This window comes from Haliaeetus leucocephalus, unplaced genomic scaffold, assembly GCF_000737465.1.
Source record: "Haliaeetus leucocephalus isolate CR32 unplaced genomic scaffold, Haliaeetus_leucocephalus-4.0 Scaffold306, whole genome shotgun sequence".
NCBI lineage: Eukaryota > Metazoa > Chordata > Aves > Accipitriformes > Accipitridae > Haliaeetus > Haliaeetus leucocephalus.
In genome coordinates, this window is record NW_010972742.1 from 4,632,521 (window position 1) to 4,659,095 (window position 26,575).

The window sequence follows — 26,575 nt, forward strand, 5'->3', positions numbered from 1 at the left end:
TTTTTGGTTTAAGAGCATCTCTTTTAAAGAGTAACATTAGCAGCGTTTGCTGCTGTACATTTGAATCATGAAAACATCAACTGCCCACTAACAAGCACAGGGGAACATCCATAAAAAAGCAATTACTGAGCTTCCAAGCAAAAGCCAAATGTGAGCTCTTCACTAAGGTTTGCAGCAGCGTTGATTGTATCACATTTCAAGTGGTTATTCTATGAAGAATGGCAATTAACTTTGCATTATCTCAAGCGTGGATATTCTGCCCCTTGCTTTGACTCTACTGTCCTAAGGAGGCTCACTGCATCTGGAAGAAGAGCTGAACAGGATGTATGGCACATACAACACTGTAAGGCCGGGCAAGATGCAAGACATAAAGCAGTTCAGGCTCGTCTCTGAGAGCCCCAGAAGACATTTTTCAATGAAACAAAAATGAAGCCATTAAGACCAAACATATTTATGGTGCAAAGAAAATACTGAAAGAACCTCACAGAAAAAGAGTTGGGTAGGTAGAAGATGAGAGCAGATGTGGAGGACCACCTCTCTGCAAAGGCAGGAGGTGGAACGAGAAGTGTGCCACTTCACAACCCTCATGTTCAGCCCAGGACCAGTCCAACCACCTGCCAACCTAAGCACAATTTGCCCCTGGCAACCAAACAGCTGCCCATACCTAACAGGGTAAGGGCACAGCAATTGCAAAGTACATGGAAGCAGCTGATCCCCAAAGGTTTTCCCTTCCCTTGTATATTCAGCTGCCTGTCACTGCAGCAGTGCTGAAGAACAGCGGCTCTCATCTTGTGCCAGGAAAGAAGAACAGATGCTCACCAGGTTCACTGCCAGCCAAAGGCATTAAAGACTTTGCTGGATCAGGCCTACAGCAAGTACCAAGGTAGCCACTGCTGCTCTTTTAACTTTGGACACAGGAAAGGGAACATCCCCAGCTTCTCCTGCATGTACACATTTGCAAACCAGAGCTCTGCTACAAACCACATAGTCCTAAGATTTCACATTGTCAGGAGACACCCAGACAACCATGCAAGACAAGTCAACATTTCTGACAGCAGTGTCTACTTTTCTCCCAGGCAAGTGACAAACGTGACCTGCCCACACCTCTCCCCGCCACAGAAAGCCCTAACCACAATAGCTCCAGCATCACAGGGTGCACGTAAAATTCATGTAATCTATACAGAGCCCTTTTACCCATGTCAGTCAGGATACATCTGTGATCTAAAGTACTGCCAAGCAAACACAATGGTTTTGTGGGGGTCCAAAGGAAGAGGGGTGGGAGTGTCACACCTATTACCTGCTGCTGTTGCTGCTGCTGCCTCTGGAATCGTGGGGGAAGAGATTTCTGGTATTTGTTGAATTCCAGTGCTGGGGAGGGAACTTCTCTGAGCTCCTCCTCACTGCTGCTTTGGGCTGCTGCTGCTGGAGCTGGAGTCTCCTCTTCCAGGTAGCCAACAGAGACATCCTGTGTGTGAAACTCAGGGGTTGCTGCAGAGGAGAAAATAAGCCTTGATAAGCCCTGCTCATGACAGGATTTGTGCGTGCACCACCACACCACAACATACACGTGTGGCCATGTCCTGACTGCATTAGGTGGTTGAACTTTATAACAATCATATATAGCATGTTACACACAATCTCCCTGATTTGCCTTGACAGCTCTAGAGGGCTTTTTCCATCTCGTTTTAGTGATAAATTCCAAGATCAGCCTTCTGTTTAAGCACTGGGGGAAGAAGTCCATTTGCCCTGTTACTCCTTAAACCTGCCAGCACTTACTGATAACTGATTTTCCGATCCGTGGCCCATGAGCATTTTCTTAGTATCAACATCCAATCATGAGAAGATCAAGAGGCCCATTTCAACAAGGTCTCTGCTAGCACAGCTGACTGAGCATAAAGGCAACCAAAGAAGTTTGCACTTGTTAATAGTTTGGTTTTTTTTTCTTTTTTAATGAACCTTCATCACCAATGCAAAATACTCTGCAGAGTACGTGAAGCAGCTGATCTCTCAAGTGCACCTGAAGTACCCTCTGAACACTCCCTCCCAGGAACTCCCCCACACTTCAGGTAAGAGATTGGCACAATAGCAAAAAAGCAGTTTTTACAAGGTGAGGCAAGCAAGGTTTCTTTACCTCTACAGAAAGCATGACCATTCTCTTGCACAGCATTTTTCTCTGTGCTTGGGGGTCGCAGGTCTTCATTCTCAGTGTGTTTCTGGGTCTCCCCATTCTTCTGAGCCAGTTTGCATTTCTGATCAAGTTGTTTCAGCTTTGCAGCACAGGCTGCCAGACGCTCCTCCCTGGCTCGCCGCTCCTCCTCCTCCCGTCGCCTCCTGGCTCTCTCGACAGCCTCTGAGATCTCAGAGTGCACAAACTTCTGTCTCAGTGGCACCTTTTCTTCTTTATCCTCGAGGGACTGCTGTCTGAGGATACTTCCCAGTGTGGGCTTCTGCCAAAGGAAAAACATTCCTCATTAAGCATGGCCCAAACATCTCCTGTATCTTGAGCTTTGCATCCCACGCTGAGAAAAATCCCCTCCTGACTCCCTCCCCTATATCCTCATGTACACAAGTCTCCTTTTTGGTGGGAAGTTATTGCTATCTGGTTCAGTATCTCCATTTTCTCACTGTCTGACAACCCGACTGCTCTGGACCAGCTTCAATTTCTTTTCTCTAGTGGGAGTGCTATGCAGATGGATTTCTGTCCAGCTGGATATAAACAAAGAATTGAGAAATTCATCAGCATCCTGCTTTCAATAAAATGTCAAACTGGCCTCTTAAGGACAGCGATGCATCGCATCCAGCACCGCAAGTCCACTTGCATGAGTTCAACCTACCTGGTATTCAGATGCAGAGCTCCAGCCATTCAGCTTCCTCGGCGGCTGCTGTGAATCCTGCACTTTCCGGACTGACCGGGACAAGCCAACTGAGTCGCCCCAATTCTTTCCTTCCTCCAAGGTGTGTTTGACATCTGCACTGTCTGCAGAGCTCAGGGACAACTGTCGTTGCCTTCTGGGATCCCAGCTGTTCCTGTCATGTAAACAGCTTTGCTATTACATTTGCTACTTGCCTCAAAAAGCACTTGCAGTCCTATCAAGTGGCAAAGGCAACTGACTGTAACAGAAAGGAAAGATCAAAAAAACAAAAAACCACCAGAACAAGTACTGCACTTTTCCTCCTATGGTACATAAGGATTCAAACCACTAGCAGGAAAAAGGTGAGACACAGAAAGGGGACTAGAGAAAAAAAAAAAAAAAGCTTGGCATCCTGGCACTCGCCTTCAAGACCTAAGCACACCCTTGAAGCTCACTCAAACAATGGCCAGTAGAATCAACAAAAATCATAGTATGAATCAGGGGGATCAAGCCTCAACATTTAGAACAAGTTTTAAAAAGATCCTGGTATTGTTTACTTTTACTGAAACAACTGTAGGTGCAAATACAGCCACTTCTTACCACTTCTGTCGTCCATCTTTAAGAGTTTCTTCTTCTTCCTCATCTTCACTAAACTTTAGTTTCTCAGAGTAATCCACTTCATCATGAATGCCTATGAAGGCAGGATTGAAGAAGGGATATGTGAGAGGAAAGAAACAGGTCCCTTGCCCTCATAAAGCTTATGCCCTCTCAGGCACTAAACCAGAGAATGCACAGGCTTGGCATAAACTACTTGGAAAGCCAAATGCCCACCACAGATACTGGAAATGATGCGAGTAGTGTGGACCCACACTGCTGAACAGCTGGGCTGGTCCCAGGAGAGGAGCAGCAAGCAGTCTGGGAATGGGGGCTGCAAATGAGGAGACAGCCACTCCCTGCGCTATCCTGCTGCAGGATAGCACAGACTGCTATCCTGCTGTTTGGTGTTTTCAGCTTTTAGGAGTCTTCAGATCCAGTTCCTTGAGTACAGTGTGATGGAAGGATCAGAAGGATCCATTGTGTCATCATTTACACCAACAGCAATTTCACAACTACGCAGACCACTCTTTGCTTCCCCTTCTTCCTTCCGTGGCAGTGAAACAGAGCCACCAGAATATCCTGGTTATTTCATGCTTCAGGGAGGAGTAACTATTTTGCTTCACCTCCTAAGCTGTTGTCTGAAGCTAGAGAATGGAAGCACTTTACCTGCCCATCCATCATCCGCATCAGTGTCTAGTTCATCCAGCCCCTTTAGGTTCTCTGCATTGATAATGGTGGGCCGAGGTGCTCTCTCTACTTGCTGCCGAACTGGACGTGTTGGGCGAGACAGGCTGAGCCTGTTCTCTTTTCTACAGGGAAATGCAAAGAAACGGTTAGAAACAGTAAAGAAAAGAACGTAGAGCTGAGTTTGTAACAGTGAATCAGTCCTTTTCTACCATACACTTATATACAACGGCTCCAAGTTTCTCTCCCTGTCCAACGAAGCTTCTTTCCCTTGTCTACCTGGTACCCACTTCCTAGGGCTTACAGACCAGAGCTGCAACCCTTCCAGTCCAGGATCACATACAACTACTTCTCACATCCACCTGCTCTTCAGATGCACAGTCCTTACAGTCCTTTAACATTTCAGATACTGCTGTAGCCAGAGCAAAGCACTGCTTCTTTGGGTAAAAATCAGGTTCCCTCTGTGGCTGCCTGCAGCTTCACCCACGCAACTAGGGATCCTTGGCCCAAATTCTTGCATAGTTTAAGGTTCATGACATGCCCAAACCTGCCTCTCAAGTGGGACAGTCATGGCAGCCTTACCCATCCTGGTCATTCATCTGGTATTGTCTGAAAGGTACCCGGGGCTCAAGGCGAAGCTGAGGAAGGGGGAAAGACCCTCGGTCCAGCGATGCAGGGGTCTCAGATGGCTGTTGTGGACACATCTGGAACAAGGCAAAGCAGAATAGTGTTTTTCTCTCCTTGCCACAGGAAGGCTTACCCAGATTAGGTTACAACATGAGCATGGTAGCTGCATCCGTACAAAGGGAAAACAAAAATTTCACATCTGGCTGCCTAACAGGCCACATGCTAATGGTTATCCTCTCCAGCTCGAGGGAAAGCAGCAACTTTTCTTTGGGCTGAGCAAAGGCTGTGCTACACTATTCAAGCATGAAAGGGTAAATGCACAACAGGGGAAACTAAAAATAGACCAAGAGAAGGATCCCTGAGCAAGCCCTGGATACCAAAAGAGGGTCCAGAAAACAGATATCTCAGCTGACTTCGACCCACACACACGTTATAAGTAGTAAGGACATTACACAGCTGTGGGGAGAGGGCAACTTACAAAAGCAGGTAGCATGTCATGGTACGTAGGTGGTTGGTAGACATTTCCCATGAACTGTGAAGCCCCTTTGCGGACAGGCTGAGCTGGGCGGAGAGACGGCTCCTTCGGATCGCTGGCACTCACTGAGGAGGGGGCTCCGTCTCCAGTGCTAGAGGTCTTGCTGCCCAGCTCAGCAGGGGAGGCGGTCAGAGATGTGGCAGAGGTTATGTTCCTCCCACCGCCCTCCCTCCAACTGGTGACATCTGGAAAGGAGGTAATAATTATGTTAACATTTGTAACTGCAGACAGTCACTCTGCCAGAAAGTCTCGAAACTCAAATACTCTGGTCAAGCCCTAATTACACCAAGCATGTAGAAAAACATCAGGGACCAAGGAAAATTTCCAAATGCGCTTATTTTCCTAAGAGACTAGCAGCACCAGCCGTTACTAAGTAATTGCTGCACCAGTGGTGCCCTTATTTGTCAATAAGCCTAAATTCCAACCAACTCTGCTCCCCATCTCCACAGCCCTTACCCTGCAGAATTAAGGCCAATTAGATCATGCACAAACACTCGAAGGGAAGCCACATCACACCACCCAATCATTTCACTTGTGAATCCCCTAGCCCAGGGGGAAGGGGCCTGCTTTGCAACATCTCACAGCAATTTTTATTAAACAATGTAGTAGATAACAGTCCATACTTGGCTGTCTGGACCACAGAACTCAGCCAGTGAACATGAGCACTACATGTAAATCCGTGGTCATCTGCTAAGCAGCTTGACGCATGTGAGCTCATAAAAAGATAAAAGGAAACGTAAGGATGGAATATCTGATACGACTGTGAACTGGCATGCCCCTGCCCAAAACACAGTCTATGGGGTTATGAGCTGGGGTAAGGCACAAAGACACAATCAGTCACTTACTCTGGGGGCGGAGGCTTGGTCCTGGCCCATACGACGGATCTAAGGCGCCCTTTTCTTTGCCAACCTTGTCCTGCTCGCCAGCTGCTTTCAGCGTCGGAAATTCCTCGGGAGAGAAGGATAACAGTCGGCTTGAGGCCCTTGAACCTGTCAGACAAATAAGTGTGGGACTTAGAGAAGATCTTTCCACTCTTTCAATTCCCTTACGAGATCAGCCTGGAAATGTGTTTCCTGAGAATCTGGGCCTCCAGCATATTTAAACCCAAATTACTACTGTACCAGCACCTCAGCTCACACCAAAAACACTCTCAGACACTGTCACCAACACGACAACACATGTCCTCACCCAGTACTCCCACACTCTTAACTTGGGATCTTCATTTAAATTGTCACGTTCAGCGAAGCCAGAGTGAACTCTCCCAGCTTCCAATTATTTTTGTAAAGTACAAAATTCAGACTGAAGCAGAGATACAAATTCTGCAAGATTGCTTATAGATGATATCCTGTTATCAAGTATTCAACATTTCTATTCAGACTCTTTCTGCTCAGATCTCACTCTACTGGGGAAGTCTATTGTTAAGATTTCTGGCAATATACTCAGTGAAAGACCACAGATAAGGACCAAGTGCTATATGCTATACCCCACTCTCCTCCCTGCAGCAGCATTTTTAAGATGCAGATCACCGGCCAGATCAGGCCAGGTTCATTTCTAGTCATTGACAAACTGTCTCGCCGAGTCAACAGCCACCCTAAAATGACAGCTTTCTGTCCATTCTGAAGATCTGCCAGTGACTGGAAGAAAGCAAAACACAGCAAATCTCTTAAATTTGTTGGCAAGATAACACCGACTAAAAAGAAATTGTCAGCATTATTGCATTACTAAACATTAAAAAAATTGCTTTTTTTGAGAACTGTTTCTTGGTGTTACTTGGCTAATGCTCTTTTCAAAAAGGGCATTTCAGAATTACCATGTTAGAAGTATCAGCAATGAGTACTGACGACCTGACAAAAGAGTGTCACCTATCTTTATTCTTCCTTGCACTAAAGAGTCAAGAAGGACTGGCTTCTTTAAGTCATTTTCACTTTATGGAACTTGCACACTGCACAAGACCTCCCATCTGAAGATATCCAGGGAGGACACTGCAACTGCTGCACGTAACGTCTTCAAATATTTTGGACAGATGAGAATACACAAGAAGGACATTTCTCAAACACACCACAAAATATCTGAGATGTGCTGAGAGTTCCGATTTCTACTGCATTATTCTACTAAACTAGAATGACAATGAGAATATTAACAACACATAAGTGTCTTTCAGGGGAGAGAATTCTACCCCCCCCCCCCCCCCCCCCCGAGGTAAGGCTGCAAAATGTAATGACTGTTAATGTGCAGGCATTAACAATTTGCACTCTAACCCTAGGCAGCACCACACTGATAAAAGTTTGGTGCATCTTTTTTTTTCCTCCAAATGCCCCCTATACAGAAGACAGAGGCATGGAGCAGTTCATAATTAACTTATTAGACTACATTTCTTCAGGATACAGCCTCCAAAAAAGGTTTTACAGCAGTAATACCTAAAAGAGAGCAAAGAGCAAAAGGCTTTCCTCTTTGTCAATAATATTAGAAACTGCTGTATTAGCTTAGAAGGAAAAGCAATTGTTCAATGCCACTGGAGAAGAGGTGCAAGGATGGGATGGCCTAAGAAGTCCTTTCAGCCAGATTTCTGATGCTTCTGTGACTCAATTACCTTCTAATTAAGCTGCTCTTAGCCACATATGCAACTCTTTTCTTGGGTTGAGAACTCTATACTGATAAGTGTGACCTAGAATGAGTTTTCAAAAAATCTTTAAGAACATTGTTAGACAATCAGATTTCAAAATGACTGTACAGGAGGTCCACACAGCAACAGTCTCAAAAAAAGTACCAATTAACCAAACAAGACACCGTCTTTGCACTGGCCACCAACCTCAGGCAAGCACAAGTCTCTAACATTTAGCCTTTGAGAAGCACCCTCTCGTTAAGGGAGTCATTTAATTTAGGATGAGCTTGTCCCCTCCACTTCTGCTATCTACAGCTGTCTCAGTTCTTTCCAATCTCTCTGCAATTTCACTCAACAACTGAATGGTTCCAGGTCTGTTCACATTAAAACAGTGGAACTGAGCTATTATACTCACTATAGTTTTAATGGTAGTACTCAGTGCAGCTGGAAACCACCTCCTGTGTGGAAATGGAGGCATCTGAAGACAACTAAACTCCCAATTTATGTTAACACTGCTTCAGGATCCTCAGTCAAGCAGAAGCCATTAGCAACACAGTTGCTCAGAGAGACTTAATAGAAAGGCCTCAGCCAAGGTGTAAAAAGTGCATCCTGCAACAGCTTCAGTGCCACGTCCACTCACTGACACTAATACCCTTGGACCATGGATGCTGTGTACAGCCTCCCTGAGCATTACCATTACAGCCTCACTTTTGACCACCTAATTAGGTGAAGCTCCTGATGCTATTAGCCATGGAGATGCCTACATTTCCAGTCTCCAATGTCCTTTTCTTCTAAACCAATCCCTCCCTTCTTCCAGTCTGTTTTCTGCACCTTTATTACACACTGCTCTGGGCTGACGGAAGACACTTACAGGCGGGGGGCAAATGTTTCCCTTCTCCTTCAAAACTTTCACCTCCCAGAACTCCCTGCTGCTTCCCAAGTGCATGAATCATTCTGGTTCAAGATGGTGATGGGGCACATTCTGCTCAAGCTCTCTCCTGCACTGGCAGACCTGAACAGATGCAGTTGCCTCACTCCAGCCAAAACACTACACAGACTGAAAACAAGACTCATATGGCCTCAAAGCACTGTAACCAAGACAGCTGTGTCCCATTCCACACCAGTCTAGACAGGGAGGACAGGAAGAAACGGAGGACACCCCATCTCATGCTGGTCTGGGAGAAGCAGGCACATACCCAGCTCCATTCCTGTTTATCATACTCACCACCTTCTTGTCCTGCTGGCTTTCCATTCAGCTGTGCCCATGACTTTGGTCCACCTGGCACTGAATTTGTACTCTGAAAACAAAACAGAACACAAAAAAAACCCCAACGCCCACAGATCAGTGAAGTCCCATGACCGTTTCTCATTTCTTGGCTAGCACCTGCTACAGTTCAGACCTCTAAATCACCCAGATGTCACTGGATACCACAGGTCTCCCCAGCTTCTTGTTGGGGCTAAAGTTAGTTGCTCCCCACTCCAGTGCACTATGATGCTACAGCAAAAACACTCTCCTCTGCCCTGCCTCTCATCTCTCCTCTGCTCATCTTCACCAGCTATTTCCTCAAACCATTCCTCTTGCTTTCCTCCCTCTAATCAAGCTTTCCCTTTGTTCTGTTGCATTTTTCCAAAAGGTCCCTCAAACTTCTAGATTTGTTCCATGCTACACCTCAGCTTGAAGGCTACCCTACTTTCTCATGCATTAACCACTCCTCTCCTCTTCAAAACACAACTCCTGTCTTGATTTCCCTGAACCTCAAGGGCTGGGAATTTTTTTTAAACTAAAAGTGTGAGATCTGTAGCACAGAGGGGCCAGGTCCCTGCACTCTCTGGGGAAGCTTTCTTACTTGCCAGTAGCTTTTTCAGGTCCTGACACTGGCTACTTCTCCCACATGACCAGATCTCTTCTTATCAAGTCTCATCAGGCTGGGAGCAAGAGCTGGATCTGTTGTCACCAAGCGACACTTGAATTAGACCCAAAGTAAAATAGTTTAGAAGTGCTAACCAGCCATACCACATTCCAGACATTCTTTCTAGATTGAAGCAGCACTTTCTGCACACACTTGAAAGGTACAGAGGTAATGTGCACAGAATTATACTTTAACTGCAGCACAGCATTCCTTAGGCACAGTAACTTGGAGTCAAGACAGTCACTTCTACAAGAATTGATTATACAGGAGCTGTTCTGTAAATTGCAGTCTGCTGATTCTTACTTGTACAAGGCAACACAGACAATTAAGGAAAACCCTTAAGCTGTCTGGGGACAGGGGAAGCAGGGTGGCAGTCACAGAGACCACTTGCACCTACCTCCTGACTGATTGACTGTGTCGGCTTCTGTAAATTGGAGACAGATTTCTGCAAACCCTGCTGCGGCAGCGACTCCTGCAGCTGTGCAGCTGTCGCACTGGAACTGAAAAGAGACAGCAGAGGTGAGATCAGAGGGGAACACAGGCAATAAGACAGACAAACAACTCTGGCAATATAGCAGTTGCTAAAAGATCAAGCTAACATTGGCTCTACACTGGCATGGACAACAGAACTGATCACTACAAGGTCCAACACACAGCACAGCGGTGCACAACTACTGCTGCTTGCCTGACAAAACTTAGCGAAGAGTAGTTCTACCTACCTCTTTTGGTCTGGCTGATCCTGCTTGTTTGCCCATCCTGTACCGTCCTTGGGTACTATAATGATGTTGGGGTCGTTTCCTTTGTTCTCAGACTTCAAGCTAGGCAAGTTTGCAGGAGGTGGCATGCGCCGGGCAGCAGCAACTTTCCCAAGACTCTGTAAGCCATGTCTAGGAATAACTAGTGAGAAAGGAACAATGGTAGGTCATAGAGGGCTATATCCTGCTAGATAACTAACCTTAATTAGCATACTGTAGCTGAGTGCAGTCCCAACAGAACTGTATGACAAGCAGCACCACTGCTGCTATGTCAACATACAGGACATTTCCCACATGACCACTGTGTAGCAGCCATCTGCTGTAGCAGCTTTTTAACAGGTAGCCTCCTACAACAGTCAGGAGGGAGAGAGAAATAATTCTCCCTAACAGAAAATGCCCACAGAGTCTTTTAGCTACCTGTGCAGATACTCCTCTTTCATTTCACCAAGAAGCAGCAGCATCGCCCTTTCACAGCTTGGGGAAATGGCCATCCAAGTCCACCTCTTAGCAGACAGACGGGTAATCTAACCCAGGAGTCCCGAGGTCTAGATTTTCCAGCTCCACCCACCAGATCACAATTATTAAGATGGTATTTTATTTTCTTTGGTTTTCTACTCCCACACTGAATCCAGAGCCAGTCCAGGCAAAGTTTCCATTTTTTTTGACCCCACCATCTACTTTTGGTCACATCTCCACTGCAAAACTAACTCAAGTTCTTCCGAGAGGCCTTCAGTCCTCAACTCTCACCTCACACAATGTCTGACCAATTTAAGGCACTTCAGTCAGCTTAACTGCCCTGTCTTGTTACAGCCTAAGGCCTGGGTAAGACTTTCACTCAAGTTTGCAACCTGACCACTTTGCAGCAAGGACACAGGCTAAACGAAAGGGCCAACAGTCCACCATCTGTTTTGCCATAATTCCTCTGTGTCTCTACAATAACAGCAGCACAAAGAAACACAGACATTTTCCTTGAAGTCCTAATGAAGCACAGGCTTAGACAGCAGCAAAAACAGCTCTGCAACCCAGCTGCTTCCCACTGGGCATCCTACCCACAGGGCCAACAACCTGAACTAGCTCTGCAACAACACTCTTGAGAGACACCAAAAACGAGCTTTCTGAAGGCATTTCTTACCTGTAGTTCTGATAGCTTCTATTGACTTTCCTTTATACTTATCAAACAGGCTGAGAGTCGAGTACTTGCTTTTCCCATCCTTTCCCTTGGTTATTTGCCCCAAACGATCGGACATTGCGATGAAATGTCATCTAGTAAGGAAATTTCTCTGCGCCGCTCCCGATCTACCTTTTAATGAAAGAGAACCAGGGAAATGCCATCAAACTGATTATTTAGCCACAGACAAGTAAAAAGTAAAACATGCACAACTGCTACAACTGCAGATATTCAGCGAGCAGACACACTAAGTTACAAGGTTTTAACCCCCTCCTCTTAGTCACAAGAAGTTTGTGGGACTTAAGATTCATAAACTGAATTAAAAGAACTGCAGGAACACACTTCTCACAGCATGATTTTTTTTCTGCCACTCCAGTGCTGAAAGAGGTGAGCTTCTTTAGGTACGAGAACACAAGACAGGGTTGTCAACACAGTCCTTGCTTTAAAAGAACCAGTCTAACAATAAGCAGCTATGGACAAGGATTCCTAAACATAAATGACAGAAAAGCACTGTTATCTTATACCACACTAGAATTTATCATTGGGTTTCCTAATGAAGCACTGGTAGCAGAGTTCGTAATGTTTAAGATTATGGTTCCACACTGGCCACAGTTAATGACTCGTACCAGCAATTAATGCTTTGAAAGCATCACCTGAAGGCAACAGAGTTATTTCTTCAAATTCCCTTTTCCCATCTGCTGTCCATGAGAGAGAGTTAAGGAGTCCAAAAAAAACCTGCTCAAATGAAACAGGTTCAGACTCTTGAACCTGAAAATTCAGCAGTTCTACAATAAATCCTGAAAACACTTTATAAAAAAAGATTACATTTCTCTGTTGCTGGCACCTTCAACACCATTTTTAGCTATAAATGTACTTTTCACAATGGATGTGGTTTGTTAATTTTTCACTCTAACCTTTGCTGGCACAACATCTGTGATTAACACCCTTCATGCAAACAGTCTCTTCACTTTCACTTTTTGGCTCTTGGAGCCTAGGACAAAGCTGAAACATGGGGAATGCACACACTGTAGGTCAACTTGGATGTCAGAAAAGAAACTTTGCTTAGTTTCAATGGACCTTTCTTTCATTTTTTCAAGCATAATTCTCTGTTCTAAATTTTCTCAAATCTAGGAGCTCAATCTAACCTTTTCACATGTAATTTAGATTTCTAGATTTCTGGTTGTAAAGCCTCCACTTCAAGCCTAAAACTGCTGGCAGTTTTATTATACCATCTGCTAGGTCCCATCTTAGGGTTGTAACTCTGTGTGGGAGCAACAAAATGCTATATATATTGGACCTTCCCACCCTTCACCCTTTCTGAAACTCATCCAGCTGAAAGCATGTTTCAAACGCAGTCAGAAATCACTCTTTCTGAAAGAAACTGTATCTGACCAGAGGCTACAACTTCCACCAGCAACTCCTTATCAAACATGATTTCCAGTTAAGAGGATTAGTCCATCACGCATTATGTACAAAATAAAGCACAGACCACAAACATGTTGGATACAGCCAGTTTGAGACTGTACCGTGATCTGCAACTAGCTGAGTAAAGCCCATCTAAAGGCTGCTGCCAGGGGGCAAGTTCCTGACCAATAAACCTGGCACCATGCAGCGTTCATTCTTCCATTGCAGGATTTAAATCAGGCCTGCCAGGAGCAAGAAGCTGTGGACTCTGTGTGCTAGGCAGCAAGCAGCGTGGTCTGGGATAGAGGAAGAAAATAATTTTCTGTCACTCAGTAACAGCATCCACAGGATGCTCAGGAAAAACACCGAGATCCACAAGAAGGCCATCACAGCCACCTTTGCTGGACCACCACACAGGGCTGCAGCACAAAGGCCTGTGGAGGCAACAGGGCTGGCCCACGCTCTTGAGGCACCTTTTCCCGCAGAGTAGCAAACAGATCTTGGGCTCCAGTCTGGTTCAATCTTTGCTCAGATCGTCACCATGCATCAAAGAAAACAATAGCTCCTCCCTCGCTTGCCCATTTCCACTGTATTTTTATTAGTAGGACACACATAAAAGAGAAATGGAGAAAAAAAAAACACTGATTAGCACAGACTTGGCAGGAAAGTAGAAGCTGGACTGAGAACAATGGCCTGTTTGAACTGACAGAGTTGTGGGGAGCCTCGGACCAGAGGGAAGAGCAGAGGGTGCTGCACGCCAGCCCTCAGCTACGCTGGCAAGAGCACAGCCACCTGCTCTTACAGGTGTATTGAGCCTTGAGAGGGAGCCTGGCTCGGGGTCTATCCAGACGACGTGAATCCTGTACCAACCTCACGCAATCCCAAGCAATAAAATCCACTCTGAGGTTTAGAAAGCTCAAACCAAACACAATTAGTAGGCATTAGAGAGAGAAAAAAAGAACTACCACATCAGGTTCAGGAGTTAGCCGGTTAACAGAAAATCCCCAAGTTCCTTAAAGTCAGCATGCAAACAGCATGCAGGGTAACGCTGCCAAAGAGAAACCCTGACAACCAGTTATGTAACTGGGTCTCAGCTGCCTCTTGATTACATCTTGTATCATTAAAAGGATGCAGGAGGAATAAACAACCACTTCAGAGCAGGGGAGCTGGGGACACATCGGGATAAAGCCCCTTGTCAAACTTTCTGGGACAGCCACAACTGCTGTCTGGATAAATGAAATATTCTTTGAACTCCTTCAACACTTTGAAGCTGAAAACGTGAAACACAGCTTTGTTTGTATGTTATGTGTGCACTCCAAAGGGGAAAACAAGTCCATGGAGAGGTGAGGCACTTTCCATACAGTCACTGTGCAAAGAGGCTGCAGCAGCACTGAGGCCCCTCGGAGCCATCCCGTAGGCAGGACCCTGCTGCCTGTCCCTCCTGACAGCAGCCAGCTGCAGATCTGAACCAGTCCACGGGTGTTACTGGCCAGAGGGATCACTCGGCACCCAGGTCACCCACAGCACTTCAGAGAGGCCACAGGGACTCCCAAGGCTGTCATGACACTGGACGATTTTCCCACCACACAGTCAAGCAGGGAATCCAGGCAGGGATCATCAAGGCCTTCCAGTCTTGCAGAGGAAAGCCATTTCTGATAAAAATCAAGTTCATTAAGAATTGAACTGCCAGCCTGCATGCTTATTATTAGCAGAGCTAGAACCAGAAGGCACATGCCGATGCTGAAAACTGAAAACCTCAGCAAAGCCTCTAGCCTGTGCTCTGGGTTACCATGTCCGATAGCTGACCCTGAAGAAAGCATTACTCTCTGTTACAGAGAAATCAAAAACCCATCACCAGCATTTCTACAAGGTTTCTCTCTGGGTTTATAGCAGTCTCTGGGGGAAGGTTTGCTATCGGTTTTAGCATGGAGCTTAGCTCTTCTAGTTCACAGGACTAGCAACACCTCCTGTAATATCCAGGGACAGCACCAAAGTACAAAATATTGAGTGTCTCAGAGGAATCAGAAAATACTGCAATATGACCAGTTACATTTGAGATCCCAAGGTACAAATAACTGCACAAGAATCAGGTCCTGGGCAGAGCGCTCCGCTACCCAGGAGTCTTCATGTCCACATCATGTTTCCCTGGATTTGATGTTTTGGTGTTGACCCTGTCTAACTGCCTTTTAAAGGGGTATGTTCTAATCCAGAGAGCAGCAGTGACATTTTAAGTGCCAGGGCATGCAAGTCTTGGAGCTACAGCAGGGATCTAACAAGCACAGGGAGCCTGTCCTGCAAAAAAAGCCATGTGAAAACCTTGAGTTACTGTCACTAGTAACAACTGGAAACCCCCAAGCTGAAAACACAGCCAAAGGGAGAGACTCCTGACAAACGGGATTGTCTGCAAAGCTCTTTGTAAATCTGTGTACGAAGGAGGCTGGGCTGCCGGTGTTTTATTCACAAGACTTCAATGGAACTTGAATACCTGGAAGTTAGCCAGCCTTAATTGAGCAGGGCAAACAGATTTATGAAAGGTAACACACACACACTAGAAGGAATCACTTCAGATACTCGCACACCACTGAGCTCTACACTGAGCACAATCACTCGGGCAAAGGACCCGAGACCACTGCAGACCTTCACTCCTTGCTCACTTCACAGCAGCAGTCACAAACACAAAACAAAGCAACAGGATGGAGATTAACAGTGAAAAGGCTTTTCTCCAGAAGCAGGAAGATTTTTGACCTGAAATTTTATACAAATTGTTCAGAAACTCACAGGTTGCAAAAGCTGAACTGTACTTTCAAAAAAGAGACATGTTTGGTGCTGATGTTAAACTGAGATCTATTGTGGTTTCTAATGTTACTGATAATGTGAAACCTTTTAAAAAACATAGTATAGTTTTACAGAAGATTAGTGATGTTCACTTTTTTTTAAATACACGTGGTCAATTTTGCTGGCACTTCTCATTGCTAAACATTTATCTGTCAACAGGGAGACACCACTACTGGTCTCCTGGAACATGTCGCACTACAGAATCACCTATTTGTGAAACAGTCGCCACCTGCCTCAGCGATGAAAGACACCACTGGCTGCCCTTGGAAGAGCTTTGGTGAAACTGTGACCAGCTGTCCTAGGGACTTGGTGCCAGATGCACTTACATCCTGTAGAAGCCCTGTTTGGCCCAGGCAGGGATCATCAGCCTAGCAGGGAAGGGACCAGATGAGCATTTGGTTCCTAGGAGAGACTGCTTAGTAAGGAGGGGAGCAATACGAGAATATCAGCATCCAAGTACAAAGTCAACAGGATCAATGCAGAAGAGCTGTGCAGCAGGCAGAGGCTGTAGCAAGAGTCTAGGCCACAAGAAAATGCTTGCTGTTGTTCTGTTGCCTTGTTTCCAGAGGGAGCTGCCAAGATTTGTTGGTACACCTGAAAAAGGGCCTGCCGAGACCCTGAATGTGGCACCAAATCCTGCTAAACAGGGAGAAGCAACTTAGCAGTCTGCAGTGCAGAAAAAAGGTAGACACCCCATAGCAAAGACAGCTCCTGATTCATAAGGAGGGACCCTTCTTGCTTAGCTGAATAGGTCTATTTGGCAGTACCAGTTCTTTTAATTCTGCACAATTCCAGCTTCTCCCTGCATCTCCCATGAACCTTGTCTCCCTGTAAAGACAGGGAATGGGAGACCAGGATCACATCTCCCATGATTTATTGCAGAGGTATGCTGTTAGCCAAGTAACACTGTTGGAGGCTGTCTGCCAGAAGACTTGCCCACTGGCCAGCCCCATCATCAGGCCTCTCTAAGCCAAGCCACCCTGGATTTGAGACATGCAGCAAGAAGGTGAGGAGGAGAGACAGTGTCTTCTGGACAGCATATCTACCATCAACTCTGTGGAGAGGAGCTCTACAGGCAAAGATAAAACATGACAACAGGGGGGCACATAAAGGCCTCGTCCTGTAAGATGACCTGACCTCATTTTCTCAGCTCTGTCTTCACCAAGCTCACCTGCTGCCCCCTCTTATAAACATACCAACAGGTTGGGAATCACAACTACTGTTACTGAATCACTGCACAGTTCTAGAGAAAACAGATCTTTCTGATCTCAGGTTTGGCCTGTAAAATACAGAAGCCTCTCTTCTCTGCTAAACAGCTTTCCCAATGCTGGGAAGGCAGGCAGGCAAAGGCAGCCAAAAGCGTGGATTTGTAACTTACTGTAAAACCGATAAAGCAGACTGGAGTCTGGAGAAGACCTCAATTGTATTTACACAAACACATTAACAAATTCTGTGGTTCTTTCTGTAAGGGCTGGACAGACAATGCCACACCCTGGAAAGGAGCCCTGACCTCCAGTAATTGAGGATGCAGACAAAGATAAGAAATGCTTCATCCTGAGGATGCAAGACTATGGCACAGAGCAAAAAAAATCCAATCAGAAAGCTGGTTCACAGCCCACAGAAAGTACTTGCAAGATCCTGTGCTCACAAAACTCCCCCTCCTTTCCAAGCAGCAGAAAACCCAAGGTGTCCAGTTAACTCCTTCCTTGAAAGGAGTGTCTGTCTACATGTGGTGGGTTGACCCTGGCTGGGTGCCAGGTGCCCACCAAAGCTGCTCTGTAACTCCCCCTCCTCAACTAGACAGTGGAGAGAAAATATAACGAAAGGCTCACAAGTCGAGGTAAGGACAGGGACAGATCACTCACTAACTACCATCACAGGCAAAGCAGATTCAACTTGGGAAAAATTAACTTAATTTACTACCAACCAAACCAGAGTAGGGTAGTGAGAAATAAAACCAAATCTTAAAACACCTTCCCCCCCCCCCCCCCTTCTTCCCAGGCACAGCTTCACTCCCAAATTCTCTACCTACCCCCCACCACAGCAGCACAGGGGGACAGGGAATGGGGGTTGCGGTCAGTTCATCACACACTGCCTCCTTCCTCCTCAGTGGGAGGACTCCTCACTCTTCCCCTGCTCCAATGTGGGGTCCCTCCCACTAGAGACAGTTCTCCATGAACTTCTGCAACGTGGGTCCTTCCCACAGGCTGCAGTTCTTCATGAACTGCTCCAGTGCGGGTCCCTTCCACAGCACGCAGTCCTTCAGGAGTACACTGCTCCAGCGTGGGTCCCCCACGGGGTCACAAGTCCTGCCAGCAAACTTGCTCTGCCATGGGCTCCTCCCTCCATGGGTCCACAGGTCCTGCCAGGAGCCTCCTCCAGCATCGGCTTCCCGTGGGGTCACAGCCTCCTTCAGGCATCCACCTGCTCCAACGTGGGGTCCTCCATAGGCTGCAGGGGAACAGCCTGCCTCACCATGGTCTTCCCCACAGGCTGCGGGGGAATCTCTGCTCTGGTGCCTAGAGCACCTCCTCCCCCTCCTTCTTCACTGACCTTGGTGTCTGCAGGGTTGTTTCTCTTACATGTTCTCACTCCTCTCTCCAGCTGCAGTTTCTGTTCTCAGCAACTTTTTTCCCTTCTTAAATATGTTATCCCAGAGGCGCTACCGCTGTTGCTGATTGGCTTGGCCTTGGCCAGCAGTGGGTCCATCTTGGAGTCAGCTGGCATTGGCTCTGTCGGACACGGGGGAAGCTTCTAGCAGCTTCTCACAGAAGCCACCCCTGCTACCAAAACCGTGCCACACAAAGCCAACACACTACAACAGCCCTCCAGAGAAACAGAGCCAGTTTTCTGCCCATCTGCCCCATCATGCCATAAAGAAGGAACTGACCCATTGGCATCAGCTTGTCAGGAAGGAATAACTGTATCTCTAACCCAAGAGGAAGTGCTGCAGGGCTTTCATACCCCTCAGAATCAAGAGCCGATTACTGCAGGGAAGCAGCAAGGTATCTCATGTGGAGCAACCTGGAAGCACCAACTACCAACATCACACTTGTTGCCCTCTCGTCCAGGCCATAAAGGTGTTAAATGAGACAAGACCCAGCATGAATTGACTCTGATGCACCTATCTAGGAACCTCACGAGGCTCAGAAGCCATGACCTCCTGTAGGCACTTCCACAGCAAGAGACAACAGAAATAAAGGAGCATATTTCTTTGCTGTTTCACGTTTCAGAGGCAAAACCCACAGAGGACAGAGCAGCTCAATTCAGCAAGAACTACCTGTGGCCTCAACAAATTCAGACCCCAATCACTCTAGTACAAGAGGAAAGGGAAGTGACCTAGTGGTCCCCATGAGCTGCCTGCACAAAGAACTGTTCATATTCAAGTGCAAATCTTTACCCTTACAGTTGTACTTGTGCTCTGGCTCCTCCACAACCAAGGCCCAGAGCTGAAGCACACTACCTACAGCCTCCAAAGAGATTCTGCCTTCCACGCTGCCCTGCTTGCATTCCTCTGAGATCTGAATGTCCAGGGAGAATACACAGATACAACATCCTGTTCCCTCAACGCCAAAGCAAGGAGGCTGATCACGAGCAAGCAATTTCAATTCAAAACCAAAACAAATCCCTGGCATAATGATCTGTTGGCAAAACCTGTTCAGAAAGCTCCTGGCAACATTCAGCTGAACTGTAAGGTAAACTGGGCATTTAGGTATCTGAGCAACAATAACAGGCTGCAAGTAGCTGGTAGGGATCTCCTGATGGATAGCAGGGCTGGTACTATCAATCCTATTTTACAGGCTCTGTATCCAAGGTAGAGAAACAGTTTGCTCAAGGAACACTGTAGGCAGTGTTATAAGTCCCAGAGCTCAGGCTTCTGCCCCAGCCACCCAAACCTGCACTGCCAAGACCCTCAAAGAAAATGCAGCTCTTGATCAAAGGAGCAGGTCGTAGAGAGCCAAACAAGGAGTGAATGCATTGCAACAGCACTCGTCATGTCTAGAACAACCTCTTCCAGTGGAAGAGACTGCTCGCTGGCACAGAAAGAGGACCAAATCCTGCCCACTGCTCCAGAGGAGCCCACGAAGGCAGGAGGCACCCACACAAGAACCAAGTGTTCTCAGGCCACTGTACCGGGTCTTAGGACTGACAGCTCAAGGCAAAGACTCTTCCATCACCAACAACTAAATTGAACACCACTGCATTTTAAGGTTGTGAAATTCCCTTAGTCCCAACACTTCTGCCACACAGACTTTGAAAAATCATCACAGCAATGATATCCATATAACCCAAGTGAGATACAGCAAGAGTAGCATAGGTGAAACACCTGTGCTGCCAGCTCCAGAGCCCAAATGTAAACCTGCGAATCTTGAGACATAGCTCACCTTGGAGAGCCCTACGCAGCCAGGGCAAAGACAAGTGGAAGGACTGTGATCCACTGCTGCCAGAGAACAGATGCATTCTGAGGAGCAACCAGAGCAATTCTTCCAGTCAAGTCACAAACATTTCACAAATCCTTCACTTGGTGCCAAGCTCAGCAACTTGTTCCATCTCTCAGCAGCGAACATAGGTTTTATAGCAACAAGCAGAGAGGAAATCAGAGGTGTCACAGCTCCAAGAGATGAAATCAGAGCAAGCTGGCAGTCTTTAGGGTTAAAAGTTCTGTTTTCAGGAACAGATACAGCTCTTTCCACACAAATGCCATCAGCTGTTGAGTAAGCAGCTCTGTTTCCTCTGCAGTCTCAGGAAGGATCACACTGGAACGGGGAGGTGGGCGTTTACCTTGTGCCGACGAGCCTCTCTACCAGATGTGGGCTTTGGTAACACCTCTCCACACTCTCAGGCTGTCTGCTGACTTCAGGGCCTCAGCTCCCACTCAGGTTATGCATAAATGGTTATCTTTATGAAGAGAAAGACTAGAGATGAAACCCAACGATATCAATCAGCAGGCAGTAAATGCCAATCTCTCACCGCACAAACAACAGAGAAGTTCCTGTACACCCCTGCTGAGCAGATCCCTCAAGTCCTGTTCCTCCCCAAGGTGCTGATGGGAGCTCCTCTGGCAGGCACCTTTACAGCCAGACAGGCCAGCACCAACACACACACTGCAGGGTACAAAGCTGCCCTGGCAAGAGCTGAATAGATCTTTCTCTATCAGAGTTCTCTGATTTCCCACAGCCATCAAGACTGATGCAGCCGGTTCAAACCATTAATAAGATTACAAGCAGTTCAGACAAGCCTGCAGTTCATAAACACTGCAGATGCTGAAGCTTCCAAGGAAGTATTCCTCCAGGTTCCCCCATTTTAACAACACTAGGGCAATGCAGCATTGCACAGCAATTCTTCTTACAGGAAGCCTATTCATAGGAGCCATTTGCACTACAAATGAATGCCAAGGAAGCTAACAAGAATCTGATGGGAAAAGGACACAGGTACAAACTGGCAAAAAACCACGCTACATGCAGTGTGATTCCGTACTCCGAAGAAAGGAGCTTTAGGTAGCTTTAGGTTTCCTGGAGAGCTAAGCAACTCAGACTATGTACAGGACATCTGGACTACGCTGAACCAGACAGGAAGTGAAAATATTTCACCGATGCTTTAATGTACATAGATATTTGCAGTGCATAACTGACAAGGTGTGTAAGCGTCACCACTTCTACTTTCCGGATAGGAAAATGACACCGCAGAACTCTGCAGCTATGCTGACTGGCAGAACAAGAAATAGACCCTTCATCTCCCACTTTCTGGGGCTGGAAACCACCCCTCTGAATCACCCTGCCTTCCTAACGCTGTGGGGCTGGCAGCAGAATGAAGCCCTGCTCCAGAGGAGTTCTGAAGGAGCAGGTCTGCGTGCTGGGATGGGGAACACTGCAAACACCTCCTAAATGAACCACCCCATACACTGCTTTCACTGCAACAAGATCACAGGTATCACTAAAGGCAACATTTTGGTCAGATGCAGAACACTAACACCGTAATAACACTCGGATCTCGTGAGTCCGCTCCTAAATGACGGTTCGTGAAGTTTCAATTGCTAGGTGGGAGCTTGATTCTTTGGTTATTTCAGAAACAAGATAAAACCATACTTGATACTATTCCAGCCATGAAGCAGCATTTCTTGAGCATGTCCCTACTCCCCTGCCTGCTTCACAGCCCACTCCATACTCTGAACAAGAGCACTCAAGGCTTTTGTACGGGCTCCCAGCCCACATACAGGTAGGAATAGCTGAAGAACCTACCCCACAGCAGAACTCTTCCAAAAAATTCACTATATTCCCACACAAGAAGTGCCTGGGGGAGGCAAAGTCCCAATGCAAGCTCTTCAACCCTGCCTCTGTTCACTCCTTGCAGCACCATCACTACAGCTCCTGTCCAAGATGTCTCAACGGCTACCCAGGAAGGATTCCTCCAGCAAATCTCTTCCATCAGGGTGCTAACTCTGCAAATACTATACAGTTTACTCCTCTTAAGTGCTATTCACCTGAAATCCAAGGGCTGTTGATGATGGTCCCAACAGCTAATTGAAGCCCTGTGGACATTTGAAGTACTACAGTCCAACAGAGTTGTCCTCTTGGCCAGACCCTAGGGTGCTGTTAGCAAGTCCTTGCTTTCTTCCTGGCATTTTTCCTGTATTTCTTTGCACTTAAGCCTGGCTCACCTTCACCTCCTCTTTCACTTTTGCATGTTTCAAATCTGGACATTACCTCTTCCCTTTCACTCAAGGTATGATTGTTTTCACCCATCTGTACAAATCAATACCCTAGTCTCTTAAAGACGTAACAGCGAGCTCTCTTGCCCCTTCCAGTTTACCAGCACTTTCCTGAAAATTTAAGTGTTCAGAAGCAAAATACAGACACTGTCGTAAGCACAACAACCCCCTGCAAAACTGCACATACACCTTTTAACACCTCAAAAACACCTTCTGTCCTCACAGACCCCACAGCACTGTGAGTCAAGCAGCTTCACAACCAACCAATGTCACAGGTAAATACAGAACAACCCTGGGCTACTAGACTAGCCTCCAGTCCACTTCAATTATGGTCCCAATGCTCCCAGACCAAAAAAAGAGATCAGGATTTACAGCTATACACATCCAAACAGCTTTGCTCCGAAATAATGGGCTCATAAGCTCCAACTTCTCAGTTAATTCTGCACAGGAAGCACACGTGCACACAGAGGACATCCTGAATACCAGTACAAGTTACTAACTGAAAACAAGCCCAAGCTGCACTTCAGTGAGGCTTAACATTATAATACAATCTCCTGCTTTAGCCCCATTTTCTCCTCCTGTGTGAAAGAACAACTCTGTAACCAAACCAGATGGGTTTTCCATGTATCTGCAAAACCCCCTTCAGAAGGTGCTTTCCAGGAGCATGCTGCCAGGACTTTCATAACAAAGTAACTTAATTTCAGCAGTTAGAAGATGTTCTGCAAAGGAAAGAGCTGTACCTCCCCAGCCTTTACCTGTTCACTGTGCTTTCACCTCATTGTCTGATACCCCACAGACTCACAGTTGTATTTCTTCTGTTCCAAATGACAAACTAGTGATAAGGAGCTGTGAAATTATCGACCTGTTAGGAGAACCACTAAGTGCCACATGGAAAACAAAACCCACTTACAAGGCATGATTAGCTGAAGAGCAAGGCCTAATACTGAGACAACATGCCCATTGCCAAGTCACAGAATAAATGAGGAATCTAGTAAAGAGAAGCAGGGATGACCAAAGAGGCCCAGCCCTTGGAATGAACCCTCTCCCTCCCTCCCCTAAAGTTATCATCCTGTATTCAGTAAGTTTCTCCTGTTCATATTGCTTCTATTCCTGTAACAAGAAAATACACAATTACAAGTGGAAATGCCACTATAGCAAAATTGCTTTGTGCAGACTATCATCATGAAAGAAAAATAAAACGGCTTACTATTATTTTCAATGCAGCAGCACTTAAAGTTAGCCTGGCTCGCCCTTAAATACTTTCAATTACTCAGGTAACGACAATGAAGGCCTTGAGCAACCAACACTTTTGAATCTTAAATAGGCAGGTAGTTCTGTAATGGGTAATCTAACAGGCTCTGTACTGTACAGCTCAGGCAAACTGGAGGGACTACCAGACATGCCTAAACCATGGTCCTGATTTTTGTCAGCTGCACCTCAGATGCGATACCCTGCAGGACAAGCAAGATGCAGTGCAGGAACTGGGTCCTATGCAAAAGCATCAGTGCCACACACACGAGGACTGAGGATTGTTTGTCCTTATACCATCACACAGTCAGATACCACGGCATGCTGCGTCAGGCATTAAGACAAATACGGACTCTAATGCCACCCTTACTTTTAGAAGGAGGTTGTTCAAGTAAATTAGCCTTTGAAGTTAGGTTTTACACAAAGCTTTAATAAAAGGCTTTATTAAAATGTCACTATAAAGTTAAATCATTTTAATAAAAATTCTTTAGGAGCATTAGTCATATTTAATAAAACTAAAATACTTTTAAACCCTGCATCTCCTTTCCAGCATTTGTATGGACTATTTACTTACTTTTCCAGCTTCAGCCAGTTGGCTGAGTTTCACTTTTAAGCTCTCAGGCACACACTGAAAAAAAAAAAAGCCCACGGTTCATCAAAAAATGCACTGGAGAATTTTTATTGGGTTTTACAAATTTAGAAAAAACAAGGCACCAAGGCACTATATAATGACAACTTCAGAAACCTATATAAAACTTGTGGTTTATTTATTATTTGGGGTTTTTTTTAAAGGAAAGGTATCTGCTCAAGTCATGTAGAAATATATTTTACCAGTGAAGACTGCTGAAAGCATCCTAAAATGTGTGACATCTAGCCTACTCAAGCCATGCAGAAAGCAAACCCGACCAACAAATAAAAAAAAGGAACCAAGTTATATTCAATGTACATATCAAATTAAGCACAAAACCAAAATACAGCTAACAGCAGATGTACTCATACTGGCTTGAGAAAACATGTAATTAAAAAAAAAAAACCACACACCAACAAAAAAACAAACACAGCAATCTCAAACAGTATGTGTGATTTGTCTCAGCATGATTTTTAATCTGAACTTTTTAACATGAAAAATAGTAGACCATTTCAAAGAGGTCATATGGGAAATGTCTTGTTTATCATACCCCAAAAATAGACTCTGCTAACTAGGAAGAACCTCTTAGGCCACAGTCCTGAAAGAAGCAGCATTGCCCATGATGAACCCACGAAGTTCTCGGGGACCCCAGATGTGCTCCTAAGAAAACCCAAGCCCATTTACAATACTTCATTTGGAGTGAAAAATGCAGGGAGCTACTTCAACTTTTCAGACAGAAATCATTCCGAAACCATCACTTTCCATCCCCTCTTTAAATTCCAGTTTCAGAATATGGTCTCAGCCTTCCTCCTCCCCACCTCTTCCAGGTGACTTTACTTCCCAGTCCCTGGCCCAGAACACCAGCTTTTAGGACACTGGGGTTTAACTACCCCAGTGCCAACTGAACATGGAAAATGCAGTTTGTATCCGAGAGATCTACTCATCAGGAGCTGATTCTCCAAACTTGGGCTCTCCAAGGCAGGGACCAGCTATTATACATCATGAAAGAACCTATGCCAGTGGAGGCCCCACGTGCATCTTCAAGACAAGGCTTAACACAAACAAAACTTCCACTATAAACCTTGATTCAGTCCTGGAAGTGGCGGGATGCCTTCCCCCTAAGCAGACTACAGCAGATGATGTAGACACTACAATGTGCTTACACTTAGTACCTGTACCTAGAAAGAAACAAAATTACTAAAGTACTAAACATCTATGTTCATTATATGTTATCACCCCCAACACCAGTAACGTCAATACACAAACATCTGATAAAGGGTGGGATACTCTTCTGAGTATCTCACCCTTTGCATGTTCAGAAGACAGAAACAAAACAAAACAACTTTCCTAACAAAACCCACAACTCCCAGCTCATTCAAACCCCTTGCGACAGCTTTGACTTTGGGCATCAAGCGGTTGTTCGCAACCACCTTAAGGAAAAAAGCCTTCTTAGTTCACAACCAACACTACTAAACAAACCACCCCCCTGGTGAAGATGCACAGCACACGTGTCCCAGGACCCGCATTAGGGTTTCCCCAGCTTGCAGCACATCTGCTCACACAGAGAGATGAAAAACAGCTTCCTAAACAAACAAACAAACAAAAAAAACCCCAACATCTTTTCAAACCTACCTAACAAGCTCGCCCAGCACCAAAGCGCACAAACTCCATCCTTGCTCCCCCACGCTCAGCAGCTGCCCCGCACACCCCCCGCCCCAAGCCGCATTTCAGCTTTCGGCCTCAGCCACCCTTTTGTAGGCTCCCGCACAACAACAAACCGACCGAGCCTTCTGGATGCACACACACACACACGCACGCACACCCCCCCCTTGTTTTGCTGAGACACACACACACGGCGCGACAAAAATATCTTTGTGTCACACTCCAGACGATGAAGAAAAACAACCTGCCTTTGCAGCGGGGAGCTCCCCCCTCTCCCCAACCCTCGCTTTCCCTCGCCCCCAACCCCTGCTGCACCCCTCCGGGGAGCGGGGCGGCGGCGGAGTGTTTGTGTGTGTGGG

At 46.1% G+C, this 26,575-nt stretch overlaps 1 protein-coding gene across 3 annotated transcripts in view; it reads right to left on the reverse strand.

The window, feature by feature from the left end:
* PRRC2B (proline-rich coiled-coil 2B) overlaps nucleotides 1–26,575 on the reverse strand; it is a 60,797-nt gene that overhangs the window by 22,790 nt on the left and 11,432 nt on the right. For all 3 annotated transcript variants that reach the window (XM_010570890.1, XM_010570889.1, XM_010570888.1), the window contains exons 4-15: nucleotides 11,695–11,862; nucleotides 10,527–10,704; nucleotides 10,205–10,307; nucleotides 9,123–9,195; nucleotides 6,141–6,284; nucleotides 5,239–5,480; nucleotides 4,716–4,837; nucleotides 4,116–4,258; nucleotides 3,453–3,543; nucleotides 2,835–3,027; nucleotides 2,132–2,447; nucleotides 1,298–1,488 (exon numbers count right to left, since the gene is read on the reverse strand). In XM_010570890.1, coding sequence (XP_010569192.1) covers nucleotides 1,298–1,488; nucleotides 2,132–2,447; nucleotides 2,835–3,027; nucleotides 3,453–3,543; nucleotides 4,116–4,258; nucleotides 4,716–4,837; nucleotides 5,239–5,480; nucleotides 6,141–6,284; nucleotides 9,123–9,195; nucleotides 10,205–10,307; nucleotides 10,527–10,704; nucleotides 11,695–11,809 — 1,911 coding nt within the window. In that variant the 5' untranslated portion in view covers nucleotides 11,810–11,862. The remainder of the gene's footprint in view (nucleotides 1–1,297; nucleotides 1,489–2,131; nucleotides 2,448–2,834; nucleotides 3,028–3,452; nucleotides 3,544–4,115; nucleotides 4,259–4,715; nucleotides 4,838–5,238; nucleotides 5,481–6,140; nucleotides 6,285–9,122; nucleotides 9,196–10,204; nucleotides 10,308–10,526; nucleotides 10,705–11,694; nucleotides 11,863–26,575) is intronic.